Raw genomic sequence first — 26,896 nt, 5'->3', positions numbered from 1 at the left:
AACTTAGGAGTGGGTAAACCCAAATAAATTGGCGCCCACCTCCCTACACGGTTAAGTGGCAGAGTCATTGTGAATGCACCACAAATTCACAATAAACAATACACAATTTGCTCAATCACAACTAAAGCCACACAGCGTCTGGGTTAGTGGAAAAGGGACTCCTCCCGAGCCTAGTCTCACTGCTCTTTTAGATCCACCACGCTCCCACTAATTAAGATCAACTGCGGGTCGTTTGGATCGCTGCATGAAGAGAGAGATAGTGAGAGAGAACAAGAGGGAGGGGAGAAAACACAATCACACTGTTCAACAATTACGTCACGGGACGTAACAATACAATTAATTGAAATACTGCCCATGTCTGTCTGGTACCAAGATGTTAGCAGCAGATCCTTTATCCTATGCAGCCCCATACACAACAAACTGCGATGCACTGTGTATTCTGACACCTTTCTATCAGAACCAGCATTCAATTCTTGAGCAATTTGAGCTACAGTAGCTTGTCTGTTTGATTGGACCACACGGGACAGCCTTCGCTCCCCAAGTGCATCAATGAGCCTTGTCATTGGTTGTTCCTTCCTCGGACCACTTTTGATAGATCCTGACCACTGCAGACCTGGAACACCCTACAAGAGCTGCAGTTTTGGAGATGCTCTGACCCAGTTGTCTAGCCATCACAATTCGGCCCTTGTCAAACTCGCTCAAATCCTTACACTTCCCCATTTTTCCTGCTTCTAACACACCAACTTCGAGGGCAAAATGTTTACTTGCTGCCTAATATATCCCACCCACTAACAGGTTATGAAGAGGTAATCAGTGTTATTCACTTCACCTGTCATAATGTTATTATGCCTGATCGGTGTATTTTCGCACTGCCATCTGACCTGCATTTCCATCCTCCAACCACCAGATGCCACTAGACACCTGATAATAATTTGTATCCCATACGTCTTAAAATATCAAAACAAATGTTACAGCAAAAACGCTTTGAGTCAACAAAACGCTTTGCCAATATAGAGAATTTTTTCCTGAGCAATAAATGATTATTAGATATTAGCTTCCGACATGACGTCACTGTTTACAAACACAGGCACCGGAAGTGAGACAGGCAAAAACAAGATTACGGAAAGAGTGGCGAGAGAGAACGAGAGAGAGAGAGAGAGAGAGAGAGAGAGAGTGACGTGCGCATGTATCATCCGGAATGGTAGACAGCAAAACCTGTACAATTTAGCCAGACACCTTCGCTGCTTTATTGTATTACACATTGTGTGCCTTAGGGGCAAAGAAGAACCTTTTTAAAGAACTGGAGACCTGCAGAAAGGTCGCTATGGTAAGTAATGCAGGGTGAACTGCTGTCTGTTACTCTCATCAAGATTGTTAGTATGAACTAGTATGTTTATAAACGCTTCACATACTGTACTGAGTAGGAGTTGCTTATTTACAAATAGATTGGCAAGTAACTACCTTATTGTTCTGATAATACACAACCCTTGTGTTGCCAATTTACTTATGATTGAAAGCTAATTTGCAATGTTTGTTTAAAATGACAACAATCGTTCATGCGCACTTTTTAGTTTAGCACAGGTATCTTGTCTAAATCTTCTTCCTGTTTGTTTCAGAGTTTGTGAAATCCAAAATCAGAGATCAGAAAACCTTCTTAACCCCAGAGCTTCACCCTTCAGTGATCAGGTAAAAACTAACCCTAAGGGTCTTCTAGCATATGTAATTATGCATGACATAATTTTGCCAAACAAACTATTGTGACTTTGAGGCTCATTTAGTCTACTTCACAAATGCAAAGCATGTACATGCAAGTAAATGCTGATATGCTTTGTGTGCGTCCACAGAAAGCCTCCATGTGACTCAGCTGTTCCTAGAATTAGGCAACTCTAAAACAACACTACTAGGCAGAGCAGAGGTGTGCCGGAAAAACTCCCTCTAACCGTTCTGTGCTTCATGCCAGTGATGGATGTGGCATGAAAGCAAGGACGGTACCAAGTTTTTAACTTAAGAAGGAAGCTTTTTGACGCAATTGATTGTTTTTAAAGAGACTGCCACGTGGGAGCTGTAGAAATCCCTCAAATGCTAAAACTCAGGAATATGAAGTAAGCGAAAATACAATTTTGGGAAAAAACAAACAGTCACTGCCAGATTTTTTTATTTTATCAGCAACCTAGAAGTTTTTTTTTAAACGTGTTTGCTGTTTCAACCCAAGTTCAATTGTCTCTCTAAATTGTAAGCTCACAATCTCACCTGTCAGGTCATGGCAGATTCTTGCCCAGACACCGTTGATGGTGAGATTATAGGCATTTCTGAAGGACAGCAGTTAAATACATCCAAAAATGAGGACGTTGAACCTGGTAGACCACAGGACAAGGGAATCATCAAAAAAGAGGGTGTTGCCACCACTGAGCAATCCTCTGGGAGTATGAAGGATGACCTCACACCATGCAAAGATCCCCCTACAACTTCTCTTGAAGACGATGCTAATGCAGCTCAAACGGCCTCCGTGTCCAGTAAAAGCCAAGACAAAACCGATGAATCCGAGATCATCAATAGCCAATCCTACACGCCCAGCCAGTCAGAGGTGACGCCCACTTACTCAATGGCAAGTCTGGAATTCTCTGAGGAGACTAATGGGATACCTCCCGAAGGACCTTTGATTTCACCCAAATCTGCTCCGGGTGGAAACCAAGCCCCCTCTCAGGGGAACGAAGAGGTCGGTGCGGGGGCTGCTAGGGCATCAGAGCCTAATATGCCAGCATATTATTTTGTCAAGTGGATTACCTGGAAAGAGAAGAAGACGGCCATCATCACGCAGAGCGAGAATGGACCCTGCCCCCTGATTGCCATCATGAACATCCTGTTGTTGCGATGGAAGGTTAGCCATTCAGCATTACCCACAATCACACAATATGAGTGATGTTTGCGAAGGCAAGCATCACTTTTACTAAGTATTAAAGTGCCCCTATTATGGATTTTTGAAAATTACCTTTCATGTAGTGTGTAACAGCTCTAAGTGAATGAAAACATCCTGCAAAGTTTTAAATCTGATATAAAGTTACTGTCTCTCAAAAGTAAGAGTCAATTAAACACATCTTTTTTTTAAAACGAATCCCAAGCCGTTTCGTTGTGACGTCAAGACGAAACATTAGCATATTGGCAGCATTTTCAGCCTCGCTTGGCATTTTGATACAGTTCCCACACGTGAACCTAAATACATTTGGCAATTAATTCGTCTGTGACGTGTAACACTGAACTAACAAATGACAACATTAATCACATTACAGCACGTCACTTCTCAGACATTCTTACTCCGATTATGCATGTTCAATCGGCCTGAAGTGCCATAAACTACATTGATACTTACCATTGAGAACGGTCCTGCTCCAGTCGTGTTTGCGATTGACTTTCTGGTTCATCAGCAACTCCTCGTCGGACTCTGGCTCGAACTAGTAAAGCAAAATTGTCTGTTCATACACTGTATAACATTTGACAAGCCGTAATCCATTAATGGTGATAGGCATTCCGTTTCCGACATGCGCTGCATGCAGTATACCAATCACACCAGACTGGGTCATCTGACCAATCACGGCAGATTAGCATCACTCAAAGGAGGGGTTTGGAAAAATTAATCGCTGAGCGAATCCTTTGGGAGTCGTTGAGCAAATAAGGTAAAAATAAATGCATATTATAAGACAATGAAATTTAAAACTGTTGTTGGGAACTCCCAAAACAAAAATAGGAACCTTTCAAATGCCATAATAGGGGCACTTTAACTGTATAGACCAATTTGGAGTCGACGTTACGGTTACATCATTTGCAGCTGCGTGTGCTGCATATGCAGTTCATAGGGGCATAATAGCTTTACAGTTACTGCATGAAATGATATTCAAACTTTTAATGTTTTATATAGGTAACATTTATGGCTGTCAAACGATTAATCGCGTCCAAATTAAACTTTTGTATTTACATAATATATGTGTGTTTTACTGTGTATAATTATGATGTACATTTGAATACACACACATACATGTATATATTTAAGAAATATTTTCTTGTATATACTGTAAATGTATTTATATAATTTGTATTATATATAAGTATAAATATTTTATATATAAATATTTAAAAAAATTCTCAAACATAAACATACATGTGTCTGTATTTATATATATATATATACACATCATAATTATACACAGTACACAAACTTTTATTTTGGATGCGATTAATTGCGATTAATCGTTTGACGGCACTAATTTAAAGAACATTTTAGGCCTATCTCACAATTCTGACTTTCTTGCAATTGCGAGTTGATATATAAATTCTGAGGGGGAAAAAGTCAGAATTGGGGGATAGAAACCTGACATTCTGAGGGGGGAAAGACAGAATATAGAATTTATATCTTGCGATTCTGATATCTCTTCTTAGAATTGTGAAATATAAACCCGTAAATGTGAGACACAAAGTCAAAATTGTAAGATATAAACTCAGAATGACCCTTTTTATTGTTTTATTACGTGGCTTCCATAGAGTGCTACTGCAGAACTGTAATTTTCTGCCACCCGTTAGGCTCCGCCCACAAAACAAGTCATCACTGTTTACAAACACAAAATAGGTCTATTAATAGCTAAGTATTAAACTTCACCATGTAACTTGTTGTGCACGGTTTGTATTACTGATGTGAAAGATGCCTCAAGTTTTAAAAGTCATCTGACATTTCATTTTCACCCGGGTGACCAATTTCTGTGAAAAATATCTTGGCAATCAAACTTTCTTTGTGACTATTTAAAAATGTAGTTCATCTTTATTGCAGTGACTAAAATCTATGACTATCAATATTATATTTAATAAAAAATAATGGTAGCACTTAATTTTACAGTCCTGTTCCGCATGTACTACTGTACTGTACTTATTATAGTAATTGTAATAACTAGGTACTAACCTACCCTAAACCATGTAGTTACCTTATATTAACCAGTACTTTCTTAGGTAAGTACAGTAAAATAAAGTGCAAGCAAAATATTATAAGGTTTTTACATACACACACACACACACACACAGCACTACTGTTTTCAACATTAAAAATAAGTATTTTCTTAAAGCACCAAATCAGCATATTAGAATGATATCTGAAGGATCATGTGTAAATTTAGCTTTGCCATCAAAGGAATACTTTAATATTTCACAATATTACCGTTTTTACTGTATTTTTGGTCAAATAAATGCAGCCTTGTCCTTGGTGAACATAAGAGACTTCTTTCAAAAACAAAAAATCCTACCGACCCCAAACTTTTGAACAGTAGTGTATATATAACTATATAATATAATAAAATGCAGTACAATCCAAACTAATATTTAGCTGAATTTTCTTTGGCCTAGTAATAGAGTCATGACTCTCCTAATCTGTTCCTGTGTGTTACTGTATAAACATGATTTTCAGCTTACAGAGTAACACTGATAACACGTTCAGAAAAAAAAAAACACTTGTGAAATTTTAGAAAATGTGCTTTTAGACACGTGTGTGCCATGGCTAAAAGCAGAAGTTTTTATGCACGTAGTTTAGATCATTATATGCATGTAAAATATTAATTGAATTGTCTGTTTTATACTTTAGGTGAAGTTGCCGGCTCAGATGGAAGTGGTCACCACAGAAGAGCTGATGGCTCATCTTGGTATGATGTTCAGAGCCCTGGATTTGCAGTGTCTGTTTCTATACGTTGCATCAAATTACATTAAAACACAAAGTGCCTGAGTCGCACACATCTTTCCTGTTAATGGACTTTAATAAGTTAAGGAGCCCTAGTAGAGCGCCACAGTTAACTTTATGGTTGGAAACCGATGGCTAGTGTGACTTGAGAAGGAGGGGGTGTGGTTACTGTGTGAAAACATTTGTGTTTCAGTACCACTAATGGCACCCCAATCACGGATTATACCATTAAGTCTCTGCCCTTGGTGTAAGTAGTCATTTAGCAGATGCTTTTAGGTTAAGTGCCTTGCTCAAGGGCACAATCGTAATACTCTTTGACCCCTCAGTGGGTTTGAATGGTTACTAGTCCAGATGTTTAAAGTGCCCCAATAATGCTATTTTAAAGGGATAGTTCACCCAAAAATGATTGAGTCATTTATTTTCTCACCCTCAAGTTGTTCCAAACCTGTATAAACTTCTTTGTTCTGCTGAACACAAAGGAAGATATTTGAAAGAATGTTTGTAACCAAGCAGATCTTGGTCCCCATTGACTACCATAGTAGGAAAAAAAAATACTACGGTAGTCAATGGGGGCAGAGATCTGCCAATATCTTCCTTTGTGTTCAGCAGAACAAAGAAATGTATACGGGTTTGGAACAACTTGAGGGTGAGTAAACGATAACAGAATTAAAAGTTTTGGTTGAACTAACCCTTTAAAAGGTTCCTAATTTTGTTTTGGATGTCTCCTACAATAGGCTTACATGCATCAAAGGTTAAAAAAAAACAGTTTTCTCATAATATACATTGCACATCACCTCATTTCTCAAAGAGTCTGAAAACGGTTTGTTCGAAGAATCATGCTGTGTCCCAATTCGCCTACTTATACTACGTCCTAAAAGTATGTACTCTTTTTGTGAAGAAAAAGTACATACTTTTGAGTGTGTAGCAGAAGAGTAGGCAAGCTTTGGGACATACTACTTCATCATTTTTAACAGACAGCGCTGTCGCTTAGTTACGTGCATCCTGTCACCGTTTAAACTGCCCTGTCAATCATTGTCACAGTTAAAGGTCCACTGAAGTGCCTTGCTTGAAACGCGCAGCATTGTTCAATGTGCTGACGTCATTTCCCCTGAAACGGCTCCAGCTGTTAGTACCTCCTCCCCTTTTTTGAAACCGCCAATTGCGTTTCGTCAATACCACAGTTTGACTAGAGCCTTTCTGTTTGGTAAAGCCAGTTTCCTCCTAATCTCTAACCGTTTATCATCATAATCTTGAAATACAGCATTCTGTGCAGAATTTAAATGGGTCCGATATGTTTTGTTGTATGACTTGCGCATATGATCCGCGCTGCGCTCTCGTGTCTCTAGTCTAACTTTAGACCAGAGCCGTTGGTGTACGTGTGCATGTGTGTGTGCTGCCGCGGTGCATGTGAAACTAATGTGAAACCAGACTTCATTCGCCTCAACTCATCTGTTTTGGAACACACCAGCTTATTCCTAACCTTAAGGCTAACATAGTCATACTAAAAACTAAAAAACTTCCATTTTGATTTCAGGGGGCCTTTAAAATCCTCCACATTCAGTTTAATTTCCTACCGTGTCTGAGAGAAATGTAGTAGCACATTGATCTGCCATTTGTGGGTCTTTAATGCAGAGACTCTCCTCGTGTTTGCAATTTAAAAGTTAAGTATCATTTAAAAGTTAATGGCCAGACATATCATTACAAAAGTTCACAATGCTGCTGCAGGTGAAATATAATGTGGATAATATTGAATACATATCTTTTTGTCAGGTTAAATACTCCTAATTGATCAATCAAGTCCCTTTACCTAAACATCTCTACCTAACCGTCGGACTCGCACACCCGTCATGTTTGTAGTTTTTTACACTTTTTATCCACGTTTTTTATCCACGTCTAATCGAAACCTCATCCAACTCGAAATTAGTAGATCAATCCGGGTATCTTTGGAATACTCTTTTCAACATACTACGATTTGGGACACACTAATTCTATTTTCGAATACTATTTAGGACGGATAGTATGCGAATTGGGACGGGGTGTCAGTCTCTCTAAACCCCTCCTTACCGTGAACCTACTCTACTCTGATTGGTCAGACGTCTCAGCCTGTTGTGATTGGTCTATTGCTTACAGTGCATGTCGAAAACAAAACCCCTTTTACCATATATGAATTCCAGCTCTTTCTCAGCACTTGCACCAGGATACTAAAGTGACAATGGCGTCGGTTTTTCCATATCAATTCCAGCGTGAGTCCACATCCTTTTGAAGTGCATGCAAAGTGGAGTCACAGTGCTGAAAACAGCGTCTTCTCGACATGTCGACAACACAAATTAAACTCTTCTAGTCTCAGCTACAACTACAGTGTTTGAGGGCGGGTCAGAGTAGAAACATATATTTCAGTCCCGCAAAAATTTGTAACCTTCTCCTGCTCCCGCCCACAACATTCATGTTTTGTTCCATTTGCATTCCAGCATAAACGCTCCTGATAAATTATTTGTTATTATAGCATCAACATTCACAAACCACAGTTAATTTCACATGAAAGCAAGCATAGGCTACTGCGTGCATGGTTTGGTATGCTCCCTTAATAATCCCTAAAAAGAAATAATCATCTCAGTTCATCGCGATCTCACAAAGCTCCGTTATAATCGATAAAACTGACTGCACAATGAATCTTTTTATAATGTCTGCACTTTGTTTGTTATAATCAGATGATTTGCCAGCATGCAGAATTCAGCACAAAACAAAAACTTTTTTTTGTTTTGTGCGGTGAGTGGATTCTATCTTAAATGCAGCTGATTGGCCAATGCGTTCAAGAAGTCAACATATATGTCTGTGATTGGCTACATTGCTCAACGCTGCAAAAACATGTTATAAATAGAAACTGCCTATGCTTGCGCCTGTAAATCGGTTTTATTTTGTTTTAGTTGTTCTTGTAACTTGTGCAGTAGATGAATAACAGTGTATTTGTTTTTAGATTGTAGATATTTCTATTTTGCGGGAGTCCTGCAAATCGTTTTATTCTCCCGTAACCTGCACACACACGAGTACCTTACCGCCCGCGCCTGCATTCAGCCATCAAATCTAGTCCTGTGCCGCACTTTATTGGTCAGGACTACCACATGAGTGCAGGTCTCTGGGTTAAAGTAGACTTTGTTCGCGGACAGCCAATAAAGAAAGACCATAGGCTGGCATTATGCAAATTTGCGTTGATATGTTACGGAAGTGAGACTGGAATTGCTGACGACTCATTTCAGGAGTTCAGATTCAATTCTTTCTTTTAGGAGACAATAACTTTATTTGTCATGCACTTTGACTTTTAAAACTTTTTGACCTTTTACATTCACAAACAGCTATATCACACCCTGCATGAAAGGTAATATTCAAAAAAAGCATAATATGGGGCACTTTAACCACCACTGATGATCAGCTATGGGTGGAGGTTTTCTTTTACAGTGTCGCTAAAAAGTATTTGGAAACATTTGCACATTTAGGTCACATGCATGAATGTCATTGCATTGCATTTCATACAATTTCAAACCAAGTGGCAACTAACTTTTCTGCTCCATTTTTTTAAAAACTATTAACCAACTGGTTTCAATATAATTGTATACATTTATGCACTTATATTTCTCGAATACAATGGCATTCAAAGGTTTTAAGTGTGGCTTAAGTGTCCAAATAATTTTTGGCGCCACTGTATATCATCTTTTATTAGGTTATAGCTGTTGAGTGTTTGGGAGATGAACTAGTAGTGCTTGTTCAACAGACAAACATGAAAAGGTGACACTTCTCAAATCACGTAGTGACAACAACCTTTGACAGAAAGCTGAAGTGTTTTTAAAAGTCTGATCCTGTTCTCGTTCCAGGTGAATGTGTGCTCTCCATCAAACCGCGAGAGAAAGCGGAGGGCATGGAGCTCAATTTCCAGCAGGTAAGTCATAGTGTGGTGGGTGAACAAGTGTAACAGGCTCCGCTCCGCACAGATCTTCAACACATGTCTAGTGAATTTAATTAACATGTTAAGCAGACGGGCTGTGCTGGAAACCTCAGAACCAAAACACATATACAAACAGACACTGTGATTGAGGCCTTCAGTCTATGAATGAAGGCTTGTGATCCCTTCATTAACAATTCCAACAATTACAGCGTGTGTTTGTGCTTCTAGAGATGCACAAATGAAAGCATTCTTTTGTTTATGTGCTGTTGATGTTTCTTTTTTGCCCATGATTGGGAATTAGATTGATTAAATAGAAGGATTCAAGCTTGTACTTGAGTATCTACACAGTGTATCTTTAAATACAATTTACATGATTTAAACTTAAAGGGTTAGTTCAACCAAAAATAAAAGATCTGTCATTAATTATTCACCTTCATATCGTTCCAAACCTGTAAGACCTTTGTTCATCTTCGGAACACAAATGAAGATATTTTTGATGAAATCCGAGAGCTCTCTGACCCCTCCATAGACAGCAATTTAATAAACACTTTCAAGGCCCACAAAGGCAGTAAAAACATTGTTAAAATAGTCATTGTGACTCCAGTGGTTCAACCTTAATTTTTGAAGCGATGAGAATACTTTTTGCGCGCAAAAAAACAAACAAAAATAACGACTTTATTCAACCATTTCTTCATGTCATGTTCTTCACTCCAAGGTTATTATAGTTTTGCATTTTTTCATTAGTTTTTATTTTTATTTCGTTTTGACTTTTTGTTTTCAAATTCAGTTTAGTTTTAATTAGTTTTTATTTTTTGAAAATGTTTAGTTTTTATTAGTTTTAGTGTTAGTGTTAGTCTTTTTTTGTAATTTGGGTTATTTGTCAGGGGCAAGATTCAAAAAGGTCAGACTTGTGTAATAATAACTCAACAAAAACATCATACAATTTTAGAAAATATTCATTCAAAAATAAAGCCCCAACAGATTAAACAGACTCGCTGCACTGTATTTACTACGTCAACAGCATGGAGACCGAGCGTATTTAGGCCATGCCCACACCATGGGGGAAAACAATCCAACGCTCTCCATTGACTGGTATTGTGAGAAGCGGCCTACTTATCATTTCTGACTTATAACAAAAAATAGAACAATGTCTAAAAGCTGAAATGTGACAAGGTGTACAGCAAACAAGCTAATAAACACAGAACTAAGTTTTTATAAGCTGTCGACCCAAAAAAACGAGCGTTTAAGGAGACAAAGGTGGATACAGGCAATAAGACGTGAAGCATCAGCAGGAAGAATGGGTACATTTTGGGATCCTGACAATCAGTATGTCTCAGTATACCTACGTGTGCAGTAAACATTTTGTCACTGTTAAGTCAAATATCCATAATGTCAGTTTTATATATTTATTATACATTTCCTGTCACTGATTACGTTCCCCTCCAGTGGGTGTAGTTCTCAGTGTAATATAACATGTTGCGCTCTGTCTCAATGGCCTGTATCCACTTTTGTGCCCTTAAACGCTCGGTTTTGGGGTCAACAGCTTATAAAAACTTCTGTTTTTTTTTTTAAGCTTGTTTGCTGTACACCTTGTCACAGATCAGCTTTTAGGCATTGTTCTTTTTTTTGTTATAAGTCAAAAATGACAAGGAGACCGCTTCACGCAATACAAAGCCAATGAAGACGTTTGATTGCCCCCCCCGGTGGGCGTGGTTTTCAGATTATGACGCGTGTCGCTCTGTCTCTATAGGAGACTGACACAGACGTGAAGAAATTGTTGAATAAAGTCGTTTTTTGTTTTTTGTTTTTTTTGCTCAAAAAGTATTCTCGTCGCTTCATAATGACGATTTTAACAGTGGGGTCAGAGAACTCTCAGATTTCATCAAAAATATCTTCATTTGTGTTCCGAAGATGAAGGTCTTACGGTTTGGAATGACACGAAAGTGAGTCATTAATGACAGAATTGACATTTTTGGGTGAACTAACCCTTTAATAGTTTAGCTAAGAGGAGTCAGCTTGTTGTGTGGTAAATATTACTCACCATTTTCCACTTGACCTAAAAATCTCAATAACTCACACACTGAGGTCAGTAACATGACCATGATAAATTACCTAAAATAACAACATGTATTTTGTGTCAGAATATTCTATTTTCATTATATTTCTCATTCCCTTCACAGAACATGAGCGACGCGATGGCTGTGCTGCCAAAGTTGTCCACAGGCCTCGACGTCAATGTGCGTTTTACTGGTGTGTCTGACTTTGAGTACACACCTGAGTGCATCGTCTTTGATCTGCTTGACATTTCGCTCTACCACGGCTGGCTGGTCGACCCGCAGGTATGTCAGCAATGTTCTAAGGTGTGAATTCTGTTCATTCAAACAACACTGCAAGTTTTGCATTGTTCTTCAGAGTCCTGAGGTGGTGTCTGCAGTGGGCAAACTCAGCTACAACCAACTGGTGGAGAAGATCATTGAGTTCAAGCACTCGACAGATAGCAGTCAAGTCAGTGAAGGTATAGTAAATGTTATTATTACAAACAAGATGCATGAATGTGTTTTTTTTATTATTAAAGGAGGTCCTATTGTGCTAATTTTCCAACTTTCTTTAGTGTGCAATGTTGCTGTTTGAGCATGAAACAGATCAGTCAGTCCAAAGGGAGTTCTTCTCTATATTCTGAACTCCCTGAAACACCCCGATTGTAGTTATGAGTTTTCTTCTGGGAACTTCACATCACAATATTTCTCATTTAAATAATTCCCTCCCAAGGCGTAACAAAAAAAAGGGAGTGCGGTCTGGTTGAGTTCTGGTTGAGTTTTTTTCCACCCTGAGTCTAAACCCCCTCCCCCATGAAAAAAAGAATTGCTAAGCAACCACTGAATGGAATAATGCAAAATATTTTTTTGATCTAACTCCTCTTTTTTTTCTTCTTCCATCTAATCATTTTGATCAACTCTTAACAAGTGCTGAGTCATCCCTCAAACCCTAAAAGGGCAAGACCATAAAGAGTCATCAGAAAATAAAATTATTGCTATTTTCTATCTTATTAGGACACAAATTATGCAATTTTTGTCTATGCAAAATTATTTTTCATCCCCCAGGATACGTCGCCACTTTGGGGGTATAAATTCATTGAAAAAAGAATGCTTGTTTGGCAATGCGTATTACAACATTTTAGCAACACTTACAACACTTTCATAACTTTAACATTCTTTGTAAAATTCTGTTGAACAATAAGTTTAATGCCTATTTATGAATATATTAGCCTACTGTATAACATGTAATACACACATTTCTAGGGCCTATAAATTATCAGTATGACCACAACTTTGCTGAAAACCCTCTTGTACAAAATCTACTTCATGACTTGTGTCCTCCGATTGATAGTTCATGCTTGTCTTATTTGCTCAGTCTTTTTTGCTCAGAAATCTTTAATGATTTACTAGATAAACATAGATAAACATTTACTGTACTGAAGCAACTTGGGTTTACTTGATTATTTATACACCATTTTTTTATGTTAATATGTCAAATATGATGCAACAGGCCATCTCTCAATTATTACATATACATGCATATATATATATATATATATATATATATATAAATATATATATATAAGTTTGTATGTGTTTTTTGTTGAGTATCATATCACACTCATTTATGAAATACTTTTTTTGTACCATGTACTGTAATATGTCAAAAACATCATACAGCACAGATAGTCATGTGTCATATATCATTTGAAAGGTCATTGAGTGGAATACAACAAGCATAATTGTTTTGGGATTTGATTTGACTAAACTTTTGTACGTGAAGCCCCCCCAAGATATTTCTCATGGAGGAACATCAATTTTAAAAATGCCTTCCGGGTGTCAAGGGCTGAACAAAAGGCTACCTCGGTCTAAAATGCTGTAACTTTTGATTACCTTATACTATCACTACAAAATTTGATCTAGATGCAGCTCACATGTAGGGGAACTTCACCAACAACAACAAAAAAAAGAATTGTCCTCCTGATTTATTGCATGTTAAATAAGAAAGATATGTAAATTTCCTTTGAGCACACTTCTTTGTCTTTTATCAGCAGTTTCTCAGAATGAGAATGTCCAAATGTAGTTAAAAAAAAATTCTAAAAGGTTTTCTATCAAACAAAAAAGTTGTAAGTCTTTACTTTTGTGTATGTCACTCATAAAAAGCAACTTTAAAAGTGCCTTCAGGGCTTAAAGGGTTAAGATGGGTGAATTTAGGAAGTTAACAGTGGTTAAAATTATTTTTTTAACTATTCCTCAGGATTATATAACCACAGCCTTTTGTTGTGTTCTCACCTTTTTTTTTAACCGTTCAGTTTGATGCAGGCCAGATGTTATAAATGGCAAAGTTATAACATTACATCTGAAATGTAAGAGAGGTATAAAATAAAGTATTACCACTGTGGAACATCCTGCGCAAGTTGTGTTTGCGTAGGTGGTTTGGGTTGATCAGCTTGTTCTTTCTGATTGTTATTCTCTGACTCGGGCTTGAACTGATACGGCAAAACCGACGGTATCCTTAGTGTAGTTACAGGAGTGTTTACAACATCTTAGTAAGCATCCGGAGCTGATACTCGCTGGTTATGGAAAGGGTAGTTACATTTCCAAGCGGTAGACCAAACACAACAGACTGGGGCTGGCTGACCAATCAGAGTAGATTGTGGTTTTCATAAAAACTGAAACTAGTGCTGCAACAATATAAATTATAAGAAAAATAATACTTTTTTTTAAACATTAAATTATGTAAATGTGTTGTAGTAGACCCCATAAGCACAATGATGAACCTGTAAATGAGCATGATGGGACCCTTTTAAAGCTATTGGTATACACTAATGGCTCAGTTATTGTGTATCAGAGGTGTGTGAACTTCTTATCATTGTATTTAAGGCTGATGGTAAACCTTAATCTCTGTTTGTTGACAGGTTTGATAGCAGAGCAGTTTTTGGAGTCTACAGCAACCCAGCTGTCGTATCACGGCCTGTGTGAGCTCAACACCACAGCCAAGGAGGGCGAGCTGTCTGTATTTTTCAGGAACAACCACTTCAGCACGATGATAAAACACAAGGTGTTTACCAGCCGTTCCACACCAACACTCTTCATAGCCGCTAAGCTGATTATAACAACCCCAGCGTCGTCAAGCCACGTTAAACCCACCACCAAAACAAGAAAAGATTTTAGGGCAGATATTTATTGCAAAAATAGCACAGAAGTATTTATTTATTTGTTTTTGACCCAAGTAAAAAAAAAAAAACTGGAATAACTGCTTTGAGCAGAAATATGCTCTATAATTTTGCTTTGTAAACCTATAAAACAGAAATTGAGACCAATTAATGGACCCTTTTCATATTTCTGGTGTTGATAGAAAAGGAAGTCATCAGAGTTGGGTAAACTTCTATAGTGGTGAACTGAAACTACAACTAATATAATTTTTGCATTCTTGTTTGTTCCAATATCTAAAGAAAAAAAAAAATCAACAATAGCATTTCTATGACTTTCCAGAAGTGGAAAAAATATCAAGAGATTGATTCAGAAGAGAGAACGATGACATTTTTTGAATGTTTCATATAATAAATCAGTTTGTGCTGATTTAAAAGAAAATATAACATCTATATAAATAAGTCTTTCAAATGTCATTGTACTTACACAATGTATGAATAAATACATTTGTTAAAAAATAGACAAGGCTCATGTAGGCATATATGAGCAAAATAAGATTATCATAGAATAATCGGTTGACGTGTCTGTGAACCGGGAATTAATACAAAATGCACAAGACGACACATTTAATTATTCGTATTATGATTTATTCTTATCAAAGAAGCGAATGATACTTGAAACTGCGCTAGAGGTTTGCGTTATTTGAATCCGAAACAATCATGTGGTTGTGTGTGAAAGCTTCGGATACAGTGCTTCGCTATGAGAAGTTTCGTTTTTTTTATACATGCTTCAGTGTCGAAAGTCAAATTACTGTCGCAAACTACTCTGACACGGTTGACGATCCAAATGCAGTTTTATTAGGGCAATCCAGAATCAGAATCCATAAAGCAATCAATTGGTCAAAACACAAGGCAGAAAAATGGGCAAATCCAGACAGAAAGTCAGAAACCAGAGAGAGCGCTCCGAAATGCAGTGTGACACTTACAAGGCTTCGCAATTAATTACTGAGGCTACGTCTATATTAATCTTGATACATTTGAAAACCGCTTTTTCATTTTAAAACGCTCTCAGTCCACACTAGCATTCTCAAGCGTTTTCCAAAAGTTTCTTGTCCACACTGAAACGTCGGAAACTGCTAAATTCACCTTACTGTGCATGAGTTAAACTTCATAAAGCCTCACCGAGATGACAGACAGAACAAGACATTATCAGGTTATCACAAAATTCTTCTGGCAGGATCTTTATTAAGCGAAATATCTCACCTTTCAGTGATGCATCCAGGCCGCCCGCACTCACTCATCATTATATGTTTGGTCTAAAACGCAACTGATGTCATGTTTTGCCACAGGACAGCAATTGCGAGTAAATTTTGTCATCTTTGCAGGACTGTGATATGAAGATTGCGTTACATTTTATACATAGCACAAACAGCGCATGTATATATAATGCTGTATAGCACATGGCATAACAGCGGTATAATCATGAATACCTATTGGTACAATATGTGTCACATGACTAAACATGCATCATTGTTTTCAAATACCTTAATTTTCACAGTCTACACTACGACTTGACAACGGCGCTTTCAAATTTATCCGCTTTGGAAAGCGTTTTCAAAAAGCTACATTTTCGTTGACTTAACCCGCCATCTCAGTGTCGGCCAAAACGGAGAGAAAAAATTTCAAACGAAAACGTATTAGTGTTGACATTGCCTGAATACACAGGGCTTATATAGGCAGTTAGCAAGGGTAATGCGAAACAGCTGAAAGTAATCAGGCATGAACAATGGTCCAGATGGGTTATGGGAAATGCAGTTTGTTATGAGATGACAAAGACGGAAGGAGTGCCCTCTGGTGGCTATCATAGGCACTCTGGCCTGCAGGCTTGACAATTAGAAACACCCACACAGAATATTTTGATAGATTAACAATGTTAATAACTGTGGAAACGTGTCATAGTCCCTCAGTAAATATGGCAGTAAATATCTGAAGACATTCTGTGCCTTTTTAAGTAAATCCAATAAAATACAAGCTAAAAGCAACACATTTCAAGTTACTTGAACCTTATTCAATTGCCTTACCTTTGAATACTTATGGAAAAGCATTTCAAATTTGGATGGCTTTGTTTCAGCTATTGTCAAAATCATATTTGCTGTGCAGTAATCATTTTGTTCAATGTGTGAAACTGCAGGGTCACCTTTACCTGCTGGTCACAGATCAGGGTTTCCTGCAGGAGGAGAGCTTGGTGTGGGAGAGTCTCCATAATGTGGAGGGGGATGGGAATTTCTGTGACTCAGACTTCAGGTTGTGTCACCCACCCCAGAAACCCGCAGCAGCCAGCCAGCCCTCCGCACAGCAGCAGCAAATGCAGATCGACCAGGTGATTAAGAGTTTGTCTTTTCTTTTTAGTACAATGTAAGTTTAATAGTAACAATTATAGCCTAAAATGTTGCACCTCCTCACAATCCAGTCAAATTCTAATGCAATATAAATCTAGTTCAGTCTTAGATTATTTCCCACTGGTTATTCTGTTGAACTCAGAAATATATGTAATTTTAAGGACATCTACAGAAACTTTGGTTTACGAGTCATTCCATGTGTTTTCCAGGACTATCTGGTGGCGATGTCCCTGCAGCAGGAGCAGGGTGAAGCTCCGGGACCCTTGAGTGATCTTGAGCTGGCCAGACAACTGCAGCAGGAGGAGTATCAGCAGCCACAAACACAACAGCACCCACCCACAGCAGGACAGGTACTTCCTGCTTTTCCTTTGGGAGGAAACTCTTGTGCATGAAACTTTTGGGATTGTTTCTTTGAGAGTAAATGGGTCTTATTCATAACACACTAGCAGAATGAATGTCTGTGTAAATCATTTATAAACAATTGTGTAAATTGTTGCATTTTAGATTGCAAGAATAGATTCATTCATGGTTTAGACAGATTCGTTCTACTTGTTACATGAATTTCAGATTGTTTTCAAACCCCAAAGAATATTCTTGAAATATTATGACATATTATTACAATCTGAAACACCTGTTGTGTATTTGAATACATTATAAAAGGTAATTTATTCCTGTGATGCAAATCTGAAATTTCAGCATCATTACTATTCAGTGTCACATGATCCGTCATTCCAATATGCTCAAGAAAAAATTCTTACTAACAGTGTTGAAACAGTTGCTTAATGCTTAATATTTTTGTGGAAACCATCATACTTTTTTGATTAATAAAGTTCTAAAAACAGCATTTTTTTTAAATAGTAAAGACAATTGTAATATATATATATATATATATATATATATATATATATATATATATATATATATATATATATATATATATATATATATATATATATTACAATTGTCTTTACTATTGTAATATATATATATATATATATATATATATATATATATATATATATATATATATATATATATATATATATATATATATATATATATATATATTTACTTCAAATAATTGTTTTAGAACTTTCTATTCATCAAATAATCCCGAAAAAATACTTTTACTCAGCAAGGATGCATTAAATTGATCAAAAGTGGCAGTAAAGACATTTGTTATGTTACAAACTATTTATTATGATACACAAGTTTTATTTTTCCAAGAAAAAACAATTCCATTGACCCCAAAAATTAAAATTATTTTATCATTTACTCCCCCTCTTGTCATTCCAAACCTGTATGACTTTCTTCTGATATTTTGATGTATTTTCTATGAACTATCATTAAGTGAAAATTTAAAAAAAAATTCTCTTTTGGATGAACTATTCCTTTAAAGGCACAATATGGAAGATTTTTTGATTAAAATATCTAAAATCCACTAGAACAATGTTATATATTTAGTTGACTTGTGTACTTACATTATCCCAAATGTTTCTAAGAATTTTTTTATCCAGAAAAATAAGCTATTTTAACCAGGGCACAGACGTGTCTGTGCGTTGCCTATCAATGCGTTACCGTCGATTTCTGGTTTTGTTTTGTAGAAACCATAGAAACACCAAAGATGTGAGCAACTGTTTGGATATATTCATCGACAGAAAACGAATCATTGTTAAGGTCCTTTCACACTGGACGTGATTTTGACAAGCGAATAATTCGCGCAATGGTTTTATTTTTTGATCAGCTGTTTGCGTAATGAGTGCTTCCACACCGAACGCCAATGTCAGGGTTCCTACGGGTTTTGGAAAAGTATGGAAAAGTATGGAATTTGATTTGAGTGATTTCCAGGTCTGGAAAAGTATGGAAAAAATAGGGACAATAGTCTGGAAACATAAATATTTTTCCATACTCTGATTTATTTCATTTTATAAATATAAAATTAAGAATTTCTAAATGTATATAATAAATATATACACAATCGTTTTTTTCAATGAATGAAAAACTTGTAGCCAAGCTATGGCAGTAAAGGTCAGACCTGTGTGTTCCTTCCTTTTCACAGTTCAACAGTGGTTAATACAGCACTTCGTAGTTTGAGAAAGCAAGTTGGGTTTGAGGATAGAACAGAGTCGATGGTGGAGTTCTTAAAGGAATACTACACCCAAAATGAAAATTTGTCATGTATTCACCCCCATGTCTTTCAAAACCATAAGACTTTATTATATTAACATTTTTAATATTTTAAATCTGAGAGATTTCAGTCCCTTTATTAAAGGACTTGTTCACCCCAAAATGAAAATGTCCTAATAATTTACTCACCTCAATGCCATCCAAGATATCCATGACTTACTTTCTTCAGTGAAAGATAAATTAAGTTTTTGAGCAACCAACTGAGTTGGTTGCCATTTTGGATGGCATTGGGGTGAGTAAATGATTAGTACATTTTCATTTTGAGGTGAACTAATCCTTTAAATATCTTCATGTGTCCAAGATTTCCAAGATTAACAAAAGTCTTATTAGTTTAGAATGACATGAGGGTAAGTAAATTATGATAGAAATTAAATTTTTGGGTAAATTAATAACCCTTTAAAAAAATTGTGACTGATTTAGCATTTTGATCGTTAAGGTCACAAAAGGCAATATTTTAATATAGGATTTCTAAATATTAGATAGCCTACATAGAGGTTTTGGCTCAGAGTGTAACTTACCCACAATGCTATCGGCACCGACAAGTATGTGCGTCGCCATGTAGTGCTGTTGTGCTTCGGGAGACCCGAGTTCGAGTCCTGCCTCATGGACTTTTCCCAATCCCGCCCCCCCTCTCTCTCCCACCTTACTTCCTGTCTAGCTACTTTCCTATCCTAATAAAAGGCAAAAACGCCAATACTAAATCTTTAGAATGTAACACTTGTTAGCAGTTGAATTTGAAAACATTTTATCAGAACAAGTTAAATATGGTCGGAAAAATCTGTAGGAAGTCTGGAAATTCGAGTCTGGAAAAGTATGGAATTTTGAAATGAAAATTGTGTAGGAACCCTGCAATGTGCTCCGCTGTTTTCGTTTCGATTACTTTTTTTTTTAACACTCGCAGCAACAGAAAAGGCTCAAACTAATCACATACAAGGAAACAAAGGTCACGAAATGTCCAGCTGATGTCATTAGCTATTCACTCAACATTAACCTTTGCCAGGTATGGCATTTCTCATGAGATTACAGCTGCAGTTGTGTTTGCCCACTGTAAGCTACAGACAGAGATAACATCACCTTTTGAGTTAAAACTTGTTGATTTTTTTCTAAACCTAATTGTGTCCGCGACTATGGAAAGTGAATGTGTTTCCGTCAGTACGACTGTGGTAGTTAAATGTTTAAATTGTGACTCAACTGGAAACATAGCTGGAAACACAGATCGATTGGTTCCTGAAGTGTGTGTTTGTCTCGTCCGATGCGCTGCTGGAGGAGCTCCTCAAATTGTCCCACGGACATTTGAAAGTAAGTGCGGAACCGGCCATGATAAAGCTTTAGCTCCTGTGCAAGATTAGCATACTCCCCTTCAGACTCTCTGTTCTTTAAGACTGGGTGCACCCAAAACCTTCTTTTCGGTCTTTTAAATAAAATGAGAAGCTCGTCTTCACTGGATGAGGAAGTGTCTGTGTTTTCTCAGCTGTCGCCGTGAATGTTTGGGAATGTTGGAGCTCTGAAACGTCACAGACGTCGCGGCTGATATGAATGATTTTGACGCGAACTATTCGCACACAAAATATTCGTTTTTCCGCTTCGCTTTTTCGTTACGTGTCCGGTGTGAAAGGGCCTTTATACAGCTCAACACAGTAAGTCTTATTGTTTAAATCTGGTTTTCTTGATTTATGTTTAACATGCCTAATATCCCTCTAGCTTACTGCAGTGTGCAACAAGTGTCTCATAGGCCCCATTTACACTGCATGGTTCAAGTGACCCATTTCAGATTTTTCCCTCATGTGGCACAGATCAGATATGACGTGAATGCGTAAGCAGGAAAAAAACGCATGAATTCCGATATCCTCAAATCGGATTCAGGCCTCACTCATATGTGGTAATAAATCCGATATGATTTGGATACGTGCATTTGCGTCTGCCATGTAAACAGTCAAATCGGATATTCCCCAGTAAATGCGAGTCGTACGTCATTGAAAAAGGGACGGAGGCGAATGACGTCAACTCGTGGACACGAAATGCGATCAAGGGCTCTCCTCTTTTTTTTCTCCGCCTTACGAGAGCAATGTTTTGCTGACCTTTAAAGATATCCAGACCATTGCATATTGCGGTCAGAACGTCTTGGGATGTTTCGCCAGTGTATAGTGTAAATGCAAATATCGGCTATGGGACACTTTTAAAAGATGTAAGCGGGTCGTCAAAAAATCGGATAGTCAGCCAATCGGAATTGTGCATCAAGACCTGCAGTGTAAATGCGGCCATAGTAGCCGCCGAGCGAACGCACAGAGAAGCATTATAACATAGCTTTCAGCATCAAATGTATCAAATATGATAAAACAGCCCTGCGTCACATACGCATGACCAGAAGAAGCGGTCGTCAATAATAAAAAGCTCCGCGAAATCCAGGTGTCATCGAGCTTCGCATTTGTTTTGAACAAGCGACCTCTAGCAATGGAAAATTACATATTGTGCCTTTAAAAGCCTAATACCAAAAAAGTTGTCAAATGCCCTTTCTCCAAACATCTCCCAGCTCAGTTAATGGTTTAAAATTAAGTTACTGAAACTGAACTCTACAGTAAATGTGTACTTCATATCCCCACAGGTGAGAGGTCAAGCCGCATCGCAGCAAGGAGGACCGAGGCGCCGGGAAAAGAAGGACGACTCTGACTGTTGTATTCTTTAAGTCCGAGTCCACTCGCCACCATAACCAGACTCTCTAAAGCCAGTTGAGCTTCAGTTAACATGTTCTTCTTTACCACTACTGAAACAAGGGACTTCACTCTTAGCTGACCTGTCGTCCCGATGCCAAGCCTGCCTTTACAGTACAGTTGTCCCCCTTGTTTTGCCTTTCCTTTGTCCTCATGGTTGGAACTGTTACTCATCATTGTCTACAGGACCAAATAAAGGTAGCAATTGTTTCTAAGCACTAATGAGAATCTGTGTGAGTGCTAGTATGGAGCTCCTAACTATGCCCTTGAAGACTGTATTGGTAAATAATCAGGTATTGTTATAAGAATTTAATATTACACTGAAATGCTACCGTCTCAACTCGATCTGTACATAGTTACCTGTCATTGGCTTTTCTTCCAAAGTGATGTACAGTACACTAAGTACACAGTACTCTGTGCTTTGATTCGCTCGGCACACGTGGATCTCCAAGTGTTCTGTAAGCTGAGCTAATAAAAGCCACTTCTGTGTTAACAGGAAATGTGCGGCCATTGATTTATGAAGAGTCACTTTACTTGTGCTGGGCTACATGGTTTTACACAAAGCAATAGTGCAGCATTTTTGGTGCAGACATCCGAGTCATCAAATCATTTTGCCCACGTACACAGTTTAGTGTTACCAGTGTATAAAGTCCGAGAGCAATTGTAAAAAAAATGCTTCTATTTTGCATTGTTTTTTTAATATCATAATTTAAGGGAAAAGTTAATGCGCTTCATGGAATCATGAACATCAGACGATTGAAAATGTGACTGATTTATTTCATATGACAGTTCCATAAACAATTAATTAACATTAAGTCACACTTTAGATGCAATATTGACTGTTTTTGTTCGATTTCAGCCTCGAAAATAGTTCCAAACAAAGATCAGGGGCCGTATTCGCAGAACATTTCATCTTAGCACTAAGAGTTCTCCTAAATGGCAGTAAAAGTTCTTAGTTGCAAGTTTTCTCTTAAAACCTATTCACAAAGCTGCTGAGAGCAACTTTACTAAGGAATAGAGAGAAGTCTTAAACTAAGAGTAAGGGCAGGGTTGACCTCGTTGCTATGTATGATGTCAACACACTGACTAACTATGACCACAGTGATTGGCGGATCTCTATCAGTGATTTAATTATAGAAATATTTTGTTGTTGCTATATTCAAATAAAAAGTTTAAAATAAGAAAGTTGCCATAATAAAGATTTTAAAATGTTGCTTTATTCAAAGGTTTTAAAAAGTAGGCCAAGTGTCACTAATTAAACTAGTGTATGTTCAGCTAATTGTCAGCCTCTTATATATCTCTTACATGAATTCAAGCAAAAATTGTGTTTTATAAACAAAGTTCGAGAGGAGCACGTTCAAATGGTCTATATATAATCAGCGCGAGAGGAGGTATATACACTCACCCAGAGCCATAGAGAGAGAGAGTTGCGACAACTCCATAGACTCCAATGGAACGTTTTTTTTACAGCAATGGCGGCTCGCGGAGACTTTCAATAGTTCCCGGAAGTAGCAGCCGCGCCATAGAGTTACAGCAGAACAGACCGTTTGTGATGCACTTTTAAAAGGTAAGACGTTTAATCGGTAAGATTTTAAATGATCAGCACATTTTAATCAAAATAACTTGTACATTAAAGCCTGCTTGTGTAGATTATTCATCATTAAAAAAATATATATTTTAAAAACAACATCGCTGTAACTACATACTCATGCTACATACACATGTCGATGTGTAATAAAATTATTGAAAATCAATGCATTTATTGACTATTAATTACCAAAAAGCGCAGTTCTGTCACTGTGACTATCAATTTGAATTGCCCGTCAAAGCACTTCCTGGAACGAGGTCTACATGAATCACGTGACTATCAAGCGTTTTGAACTTCCGTTGTCGCAACTCTCTCTGTCAATGGCTCTGCACTCACCTAAAGGATTATTAGGAACACCTGTTCAATTTCTCATTAATGCAATTATCTAATCAACCAATCACATGGCAGTTGCTTCAATGCATTTAGGGGTGTGATCCTGGTCAAGACGATCTCCTGAACTCCAAACTGAATGTCAGAATGGGAAAGAAAGGTGATTTAAGCAATTTTGAGCGTGGCATGGTTGTTGGTGCCAGACGGGCCGGTCTGAGTATTTCACAATCTGCTCAGTTACTGGGATTTTCACGCACAACCATTTCTAGGGTTTACAAAAAATGGTGTGAAAAGGGAAAAGCATCCAGTACGCGGCAGTCCTGTGGGCGAAAATGCCTTGTTGATGCTAGAGGTCAGAGGAGAATGGGCCGACTGATTCAAGCTGATAGAAGAGCAACTTTGACTGAAATAACCACTCGTTACAACCGAATTATGCAGCAAAGCATTTGTGAAGCCACAACACACACAACCTTGAGGCGGATGGGCAACAACAGCAGAAAACCCCACCAGGTACCACTCATCTCCACTAGTGTGAACTCGTAAAAACAATTGCCACAGGTAATCTTACATTATTTTTTGTTTTTAAAGATACATTTATTATCATTATAGCCTCAATGTTTGTGGCAATTGTGGCAACAGCCAGTAGGATTGTTTAGTGATTTGGTCTTAGTGACTTAGGAGTCCTCTTGACTACTCCTAGCGTTTCATGGATTTAGGACTGACACGCCCATTATTTTTAAGAGATTCTCCTAAATCGGCAAGTTAGGAGCTACTTTTAGCCTTAAGATGTTTTGTGAATATGGCCCCAGACCCATAACGCATCTCACAGCAACAGTGTGTTACTGAATAATTCAGCGTTTTGAATGAATTGGTTGACTCAAAGATTCAATGACCTATTCATAAACGACTGCCTCATTTTTGAACGACTCAGACTCACTTGCCGCCACCTACTTTAGTTTCATGTTTAAACATTCTTTCCAACATTTCTTATTTGTATATTCAAAACTATCTCATAAAATTATTTAATGCAGTTGTAATTCTTCAGTGTAAATTATTTAATTTGATTGGTAACAGCCCTGTAGTGTGTCTTATTCTAATTTAATTTATTGACCAAATTAAGGATTTAAAATTAAAGCTGAAGCATAGCCTATATTTAATAAAATTAGGGAAAAAATGGCCTTTGTGAAAGGTAAAAATATCACAGATATGCAGATTTAAATATGTAAAATCTAACTGAACACTGGTGAGAATATTGCTTAAGAAAAAAATATATTTACAAAAATAAAAATTCAAGTTTTTTACTTGGACAAGTGAATGACAGATTTACTTGTCGGAAGGACAAGCACGTGAAGATGTCGAGCCCTGGGAGTAATGATGCTGAAATTCAGCTTTGCATCACAGGAATAAATTACGATATAATGATAAATTACGATAAAATAACATTTTAAATTGTATTATTATTTCACAATATTACTTCTATATTTCTACGGTATAAAAAAACAAAAACAAATTCATAGTGACCCCAAACTTTCATGTAGCTGCATTTGTATATTATATTATGTAATAATTATATAAAATGTATAATTGTATGTATATATTTCATAAAGCCTGAAACGGTTATGAATTTGCTGACAATGCTGAAAATATTGATCTTATCAGCATTCTGACTTTATCATCCCTAAGAGATATAAGAAATATTGAGAAAATATAAGGTGGCTTTAAGCATTTAAATATTATATATCATTAAAACATTATAAATAGTGAACATGGGTAAAGTAGTTTACAAACACTTGATGTAAAGAAACACGTCATACATATTGTTTATTAGTGCTGATTTATGAAAATGTGCTCACAGTCAAGATCATTTCATTGTTTTATATGGAAGATGTCCAATTGTACAGTTAACATGAAAAAACATGAAATACAAAAAAGAAAAACTTTTCAAAAAGAAGACCTTTTAAGTACAAAAACAAACAACGTACAAGGTGCTGCATTTCGTCTTTTTCTCCCCCTGTGTGCTTTCCGTAGAGAAAATTAAAGTGCAAGACAAACACCAGGGTTCAAATGTTTTAAAAAGAAAACGCGCAACTCCGAACAAACCTCAGATCCTTTCGTAACTTTTTAAAAACATATTCAATACACAAACCATGCAAGGGCTGACAAAAAAAAAGAAAAGGTGGTACTCATAACTATGGTAAAAATGGCAGGGTCAACTCATGGCATAGTACTGACACGCACACAAATGAACACTGAGATCCACTGGGTTGATAGAAAAACGAATTAACATTTCTACATGACTCGGTGAGAAGTTGATGTGCTAGACACGTTCGCGATTGGTTTCTATTGAGTTTGTCACAATGAAACATAAGAATTACCAACACTGATGGGTAATTACAACACACGATCGTCACCTTGACCACTCATGTGATCAGCGTGTCATTTTGGTTTTCCTTCTTTTTGAGGGCAACAGTTTTGTGAGCCTTTACCAAACAGTAAAGACTAATAATCCACTCGGTGCTTCAGAGCGTAAATCACAACCTCATAAATAATACAAAGAAAATGGATATTTACAGAGCACAGTGGTTTGTATGAGGCACTATGTTGTACTGAACATTTTACATTTCTGTGGTGTGACAATGTACTTGCAACAAAAAAATGACAATATTTGTCAATGGACTATGAGGATATGAATAATCTATCCATAAATTGATGGAAGTGATCATATGCACAAATGTTTTATTTATTCCCATGGAATAATATGGAAGCTGGTTTCCGCCACAGGATTCAAACAAAATTGAAAAAAGGCGATTGCAACCTTTTCTCTCACAATTTAAATTTTTCGTGCAATT

General features: G+C 37.2%; 1 protein-coding gene across 1 annotated transcript; it reads left to right on the top strand.

Annotated features, from left to right (window-relative positions):
- The first annotated feature begins 1,092 nt into the window (after window positions 1-1,092).
- mindy1 (MINDY lysine 48 deubiquitinase 1) lies at window positions 1,093-22,351 on the top strand. Its single transcript, XM_079829833.1, has 11 exons — window positions 1,093-1,327; window positions 1,617-1,686; window positions 1,845-2,878; window positions 5,618-5,675; window positions 9,577-9,641; window positions 11,828-11,986; window positions 12,060-12,162; window positions 14,602-14,744; window positions 17,027-17,215; window positions 17,444-17,584; window positions 22,024-22,351. The coding sequence occupies exons 3-11, from the start codon at window positions 2,261-2,263 to the stop codon at window positions 22,102-22,104; spliced, it is 1,557 nt and encodes a 518-aa protein (XP_079685959.1). The 5' UTR covers window positions 1,093-1,327; window positions 1,617-1,686; window positions 1,845-2,260; the 3' UTR covers window positions 22,105-22,351.
- Window positions 22,352-26,896: the final 4,545 nt, after the last annotated feature.

This window comes from Gobio gobio, assembly GCF_949357685.1.
Source record: "Gobio gobio genome assembly, chromosome: 11".
NCBI classification, from domain to species: domain Eukaryota; kingdom Metazoa; phylum Chordata; class Actinopteri; order Cypriniformes; family Gobionidae; genus Gobio; species Gobio gobio.
This window is presented reverse-complemented; position numbering and strand designations above follow the sequence as displayed.